Source organism: Glycine max, chromosome 9, assembly GCF_000004515.6.
Source record: "Glycine max cultivar Williams 82 chromosome 9, Glycine_max_v4.0, whole genome shotgun sequence".
Classification (NCBI taxonomy): Eukaryota; Viridiplantae; Streptophyta; class Magnoliopsida; order Fabales; family Fabaceae; genus Glycine; species Glycine max.
Window position 1 is genome coordinate 18,199,574 of NC_038245.2, and position 7,407 is coordinate 18,206,980.

Below are 7,407 nucleotides of genomic sequence, written 5' to 3' on the forward strand. Positions count from 1 at the left end.
TTTTGTTAACATCGATTTTTCCAATATTTTTCCAATAACAATGTTAATCTAGCGACATTAAATGTATATTTGTTAGTAGTGAAGTTTTGTTTCCAATGAAAATTAAAAAAAGTAAAAAAAAAAAAAAAAACTCATTACAAATGAGCACTAAAGATAGAAATTAAGAGTCAAATTTTTAAAATGTCGTAGGTTTAATTGTCCTTTAAAGGTAAAAGTGCCTCTGTGCCCCCTAAACTTTTTATTACTAGAAAGTCGCATATACACTATTAATCCTATTAAATTGCAATTGTTTGAAAGCCTAAAGAGTGCATATTGGCGATAACTATATATAATAGTTTTCCTGTAATTTTGTTTCACTGAATTTAATTTCTTAAACTTTTGATAATAAGAAAATCAAGAAAATCTATCTGTAAAGAAAGTATCATGCACACAAGTAATCCAACATAGAACAATATTTAGAGTTATTTATGACTTCTCAAAACAAGTCAAAGCATATGATCTTAAAGACCAAATATGCATGGGAAACAAATTATTAAGAAGCATTTTGACAATGCACTCTCTCACAACTCAATAACATATTGATATCTGCAAATTACTTGAAGCCCTAGGAGTGGTCATCAAGTATTCTTCTATTGTACGGTAAAATGCCACATTGCTATTACCTTCAAGCTCTGTCTTTAACACGTTGATGCTAACATTTTTCAAGACCTTCCCATAACGGATAAGATAGCATAGAAAAACAAGCCCGTTCTTGGACCCTACAAAATCCTTCACCTCCACTAGCTTTAAAGATGATTCCAAACAATTATAGTTGATTAGATTTTTCATCCCCTTGATTTGATTATCAACCATGTTGATAAAATCTCTGCAGTAATCATCATATATGTTATCTTCATCGTCTATGTTATCTTCATCGTCGTCATCATAATCCTCAAAATCCTGCAAGTTACACAAGTATACAACGTTATATACAATCAAAGCCTAAATACAAACATACAAAACTCACACACACATACACTCTAAAAAATGTAGAAAAAATATGTTAATTGTTAGGCTTGCTCACATGAGTATAAACTTTACTTTGTATGAAGCATAATGTAGACTGTGATATCTATACAGACAATTTAATCTATTAAACAAAGTTGATTATCAATATAATGTGGTCGTCATATATAGACCCATTTAAACAAGCCTAACAACTTTGCCTACTCATCTCTTTAATTTTATTAACACAACTTACATTGTCCATCCACTTTGCTTGATCATCCTGGTCTTCGTCCTGTAATGTATACAAGCATATAACACGTGTTATATAATTAAAGTTTTACATAGATACTTAAACACATACACACACACAAACTATAAAAGAAGGCTACATAATAATCAATATAATGAGGTCATCATAAACCCATCTTAAACAAGCCTAACAACTTTGCCGATCCATCAAGATCTTTGATTTAACACAACTTACACTGTCAATCCACAGTGGTAGATCATCTTGTTCTTCATCCTATAGTGTTTACAAGCATACAACAGATGTTAAAATAATTAAAGTCTAAATAGATACTCTCACACACAGAGAGAGAGAGAGAGAGTAGCTATATATATAAAAAAAAGAAGACCATATAATAACACAACTTACACTGTCTATCCACATTGCTTGATAATCCTGTAATGTAGGCAAACATATAACACGTTATAATTAAAGTCTTAATAGATGCTCAGACACATACACACTAGCTAACTATAAAAAAATGGCTATATCCTATTTTTTAAAAATTGTTATGCTTGTTCAGGTAGGTTTAGATTGCGTAGTAATAGATTAAACAGATAGTATAAATAACCACTGGAACAAGCCTATTAACTAATAATGTTTGGACAGAGTATTGAGAGAAGAATCTAATTTTTAAATAGATTTGAAATACCATGTATCAAAATGATCGACTTGTTTAAATGTCAATTTAAAAAATTAATAAATGAAGAAAATTTTTTAGTAGATTTTTTCCAATAAGTGAGAATTTCAAATAACATTTAAAATTAAAAAAACAATTTCATTAATGAAATTTTGCTTATAATTTTTTTTTTCAAATAAAATTTAAAATAATAAAGAAAATCTTACCACTTCCACAATCTCTCAGTAAATTCTCTTACATTGACACTTTAGTGCTCTCCTCTCCTTCTCCCCCTTCTTTTGCACCTTTCTTTCTCCCTCTCCCTCTCCCACTTCTCTCTTTTTCACCTATTTCTCTATACATTTTACTCTTGTCTCTTTATTTATCCAATAGCAAATATGTATTTTTAGTGATAAGATACAAAATTACCCTTCAATAATAAAATAATACAGTGAGAGAGAAAGAGATCTTACTGGTAAAATAATCTCTGAGCCTAATTCAAATGTGAGGCATTCTAACATTGGGCAGCTAAGGAGAAAGAATGAGACTGCACGAAGTTCACAGCGGAGCATGTTCATTCTCAGTATCAAATGTCTTGCATTCATGTCATGTTCCATACGTCTCTTTTCTCCCGTAAGAATAACCTTGGATATATCAAACATAAATATTTAAACAAATATTATGGGGGTATAATATATATACACATATATATATAGACAACCGGGCTTATGATATACAGTATATAATACAAAATAAAACATGTACGGAACAAATCAAACCTTGAAATGAAATTTGAGTAGCTAGTAAAATGAAGAAAACAAGAGTAGCATACAAGTTGTGTCAAACAATAATTCTGAGTAGTATTATATTTTGAAGATTTAAAACAACTTATCTCATTAATTTGCTTATGGATCCTCTTTTCTATCTTTTAATTTATAAAATGACATGCTAGTAAAAATTAAACCAAAAAAAACAACAAGTAAGCATCATCTAATTTATCTATGATTATAACTAACACAAATGAATAGATACTATAAAACAAAAATGTTGAGCGAAATATATATACCTGAATTAGATAAGGGCTCACAGTCAGAACCCTAGCATTATAGAGATCTTTCACCAGGTCATACATAACCCTAGCACCGGTTCCAACATTGTCATAACCAAGGTAGAAATGAAGATGTGCCTCTTCGATGGCTAAGGTATTTTTCATTTCAAAAAAACACAGTTTCCCAAAATACTTGAAAAAGCATAAATTTGGGGCACTGACTTTGAACAGAGCATTTCGAAAAGAACACTTGTCAACAACAAGCCTCTTTAGACTCAAGGCTTCACTGCCAATTTCAAAATGACTCAAGTTCCAACACTTGTGCAAAACTAAACTCTCGATCATTTTACAATTGGATAACACAATTGTCATGGCATCGAGTGTCACTTCCATCCAACCGAAAGTAACTTCTTTAAGTGCCTGCCAATTACTCAAATAATTTTCACGAAAACTACATGAAGAGAGTTTCAGTGATTCAATGTTGGGTTTGTTCCCATACGCAAGTTTTGGCAATTCAAACAAAGCCTTACGTTTGTTTGGAATCACTTCCTCCTCCCAAAAGGGGTCAGAGAAATCTAGCTCCAACTCCTTCACCCCATGTTGGGTGACAAAGGTGACACACTCTTCTATGATCTCACGATGATCATTGTTAGGCTTTGAGAACTTCAAAGAAAACTTTTCCACCTCACCTACTTTTCGGAAATCAAGCCAAAGTTTTATGAATTTCATGAAAGCACTTCTCCGAGCTTTTATGGAACTGAAGGGTTCAAAACGATCGATACAATTTCCATCAAAATTTTCACTAAACTCTATTTTAGGTGAATATTTCCATATGTGCAACCAATGTTTGGACAGAATGCTCGTCCTCACGGCATCCTTGAATGGAAGCAAGGAAATGATGAACAGACACAAAAGTTCAGGCAAGGAGGATAACTTGTCAGTGTTGTTTTCCATAGCTAATAGGGTGATTTGGTGATGGGGTTGAGATCAAGGTTTCGATGTAATATTGAAGTCAATCTTTGGGGGGAAATATATATAGGCACAATTTAATAAAGTGATTAGTATTCTGAGTGACCCCGCATAATAATAATAATAATTAAAGAAAAAAGAACAAAGAAAATAATGTTTAAAGATTATAACAAATATAAGAACAAAAACTACAGTCTAGATATCATATAATTATTTTACTAATTATAAGTTTTTACTTTTTTATTTTTCCCTTGTTTCTTGATTATGACTTTATACAGAAAGTAACGCGGGCAAGAAGACTGTTTACCTATTCACACATGGATCTGCATATCTGTGTAAAAATAAATATCAAACTTATATTAAATAGTATCATTAAATAAAATTTAGAATTTTTGAAGGAAGAATAAAGATGAAATATAATTAAATACGTATATACACTTTTTAAACAATTAATATAATATTAAATGCATAAATTTTGAAAATAATATTAAACGTCTGAATGAAATATCATTTAATATTAAAATATATTTTTATAAAGAATACTTAATTCATAAAAATAAAATATGCACAATAAAATTTAATAATAAGGTTTTTTCTATAAAAAATACTAAGCATTAATGTTTTTATTTAATACATCCTGAAAAAGGGATTCATTAATACATAGTAACTTATAAAGCATTAATGATAGCATTTAATTTTAATAGCATTAAATACATATTAATTTCGAAGGAAGAATAAAGACAAAATTTAATTAAATGCACATTAAATATTTTATGAAAACAATTAATATAATATTAAATACATAAATTTTAAAAAATAAATGTGTCACCATAAAATAAAATACTCCCCCGCACCCATCTCGTTCCACATCTCGTTCCACTTTATACCACCTTTAAGCATTTTTTTTTCTTTTAAATAGTTGCTGTTTTACAAAATAATTTAATCCATTTTGTCTCGATTATAAGTAAAAAAAGACTTTTATCACACTTATTAAGAATTATGTTATTTTTAATTAAAAATAAATACTTTTCCTAAATTATTTATTGCAACTTGATATTAAACATAAAAAAATTCTTAAGCTTATTAAATGAAAAATATTTTGGAGAGAATCACATTAAATAAGATATTAGTAAGTGAGATTGATTCGTGTTTGAGACTAAAAAAATAAGAAAGATTTGTTGCTTACAATTAAAACCGAAAAAAGTTTGTAGCATCAAATATTTTGTTACATGGAATACCCGACCCTTAATTTGTGGGAATAGTTGTTAATGAATAGTAAATTAGAAAAAATATAATTAACTAGAAAGATAAAGGGTGTAAAAGGAAGTTCGTACTAATGTATTATTTTTTTATGAAATTTAAGATATTAATTATATTTTTAATACATGTGTCAAAACCTTAATATCAAATAAAATGTAACGAAGGGAATATCATTTAATATTAAAATCCTTATTTTGTAAAAAACTACTTTATTTATAAAAATAAAATATGCGTATCAAAAGAAGGTTTATTTTTTTCTAAATAATACATTTCTTCTGCTCATAATATTTTTCATTTTAGATTTATTTTCATAGACCAAGAAAAATTGCTCCCTTTGTTTCACTTTATGACATTTAATATTTTAGTAGAGGTATAAAAAAATATTATAATTAATATTTTGGATTTCATAAAATATTTTAGAATAAACACTCACTTTGATCCTTGAATTTGTTAGACACTAATAATTAAGTTCCTAGAAAGATAAAAAAAAAAAGATGCCTCTATAAGTGTAAAAAGATCAGGCCTACATGAATTTGACACATCTAGTGATGTAGGGTCGTGTAAGATGCAAGACAAATTAGGCATCAGCCTAAGGCCTCCAAAAAAAATTTTTTTTAGGCCTCTAAATTTTTTTATTACTAACTATTAACAAATTTTAACTAATCAAAATAAAATAATTTAGAATCTCTCTCTTCCCTAAAAATTAGTCAATCAATATCATCTTTTTAAAAATTAACCAATATCACAATTAATGTTATTTAAAGTATTTTATTTATCCCAAAAAAGTAAATCCCTATTAACTTTCCTTTAACCCATCCCAATTCCCTAACTAACGTATCTCACTCTCCAGACTCCATTATTCACGTTTTTTCATCTCCTCATCTTCTGTTCATAAAAAAAATCTATTTTTCTCCTTCCCTTGAATGAAACTTATTGTCTATTGATCAAACTTTGTCCCTGTGGCTCAACCTCTTAGGATTTGACATCGTTTGAATTTTGAACACTTATAAACCGCATACATCCCGGCGTCCCGCGTACGAAGCCTTTCATCTCCATCCCGGTGAATTGGTGGAACGATTCATTTCACGAGCATGACTTTGGGTACGCAGCAATGCAACACGTATCACGTAGCACCCTTGCGCCTGACACAACATCTAAACAACAAAATTTCTGTCTGTTTCCAATTCTAGGTTCTATCGTTCTGTTCATCGATCATCATTTTCTATATTTATTTTAGATTTTATTTTAGAGTTTAGTTTATTTAGATTTCTTTAATATTTAGTTAATTTTTTTATTTTGATTATTTACAAAAGAAAATGTCAAATAGAAAGTATGAATCTGGTTATGAAAAATTGAAGAAAAAACAAAAAGTTGAAAAGCTAATTGAATCTCAATGTGGTGCCCTTGATAAATTTCTTATTATTCATAAAAATGACGTAGAAGCAAGTTCAATAGGTGAAAATGTGATAGAACAACCACTGAAAGATCATACTGACAACGAGAAAAATGTTATAGAACAACCACCTATAGATAATATTGAGTTATATTAAAACTTTAGATTCTTTTTCAAATGTTTACATTGGATATAAAATTTTATTGACAATCCCTGTAACAGTTGCTACTGCTGGAAGAAGTTTTTCAAAATTAAAATTGCTTAAATCATATCTAAAATCAACAATGTTACAAGATAGATTGAATGGATTAACTATTTTATCTATTGAAAGTGAAGTGTTAGAATTGCTTGATTATAAAACTCTGTTAAATGATTTTGCAGCTAAAAAAGCTAGAAGATTAATATAAAAATTGAAATTTTATATAATATACTAAGTCTCTTTAAAATTCTTGTAAAAAAAAATACCCTTTAATTTTTCGGGCCCCAAAATATTTGTACATGACCCTGAGTGATGATATGTCATCTAAGTGATTGTCATGTATCATCTACATAAATGTCACATGTTTAAAAGTTGGCATTTTCAATCTAGTCTCTAAATTTAATAACTTAACGTCATTTTAGTCATCAACTTAACCACTTGACATTTGATCTATATACTTTACTGTTTATTATCATTTTGGTCTCTAATAATACTTTTAAATTTTTAATTAAGTCTGATAATGCATGTAAATTATTATTATTATTATAGATGCTCTTCACGATCGGATATAGAGCCATGCAAGGCAAGAAAGGGTACATGGGGTTTAAGAATGAGGTTTGGTGAAAGTGAAAAATGAATGTTTTTT

The 7,407-nt window shown here is 28.7% G+C and overlaps 2 protein-coding genes across 2 annotated transcripts; both read right to left on the reverse strand.

The window, feature by feature from the left end:
* Positions 1 to 466: 466 nt before the first annotated feature.
* On the reverse strand, positions 467 to 1,365 carry LOC121172761 (uncharacterized). Its single transcript, XM_041004928.1, has 2 exons — positions 1,241 to 1,365; positions 467 to 939 (listed from the first exon to the last, which is right to left on the reverse strand). The coding sequence occupies exons 1-2, from the start codon at positions 1,247 to 1,249 to the stop codon at positions 568 to 570; spliced, it is 381 nt and encodes a 126-aa protein (XP_040860862.1). The 5' UTR covers positions 1,250 to 1,365; the 3' UTR covers positions 467 to 567.
* A 102-nt stretch (positions 1,366 to 1,467) lies between these two features.
* LOC102669770 (putative F-box protein At3g29830) lies at positions 1,468 to 3,926 on the reverse strand. The gene is made up of 4 exons (XM_041005471.1): positions 2,959 to 3,926; positions 2,366 to 2,536; positions 1,623 to 1,669; positions 1,468 to 1,510 (listed from the first exon to the last, which is right to left on the reverse strand). The coding sequence occupies exons 1-4, from the start codon at positions 3,892 to 3,894 to the stop codon at positions 1,468 to 1,470; spliced, it is 1,197 nt and encodes a 398-aa protein (XP_040861405.1). The 5' UTR covers positions 3,895 to 3,926.
* Positions 3,927 to 7,407: the final 3,481 nt, after the last annotated feature.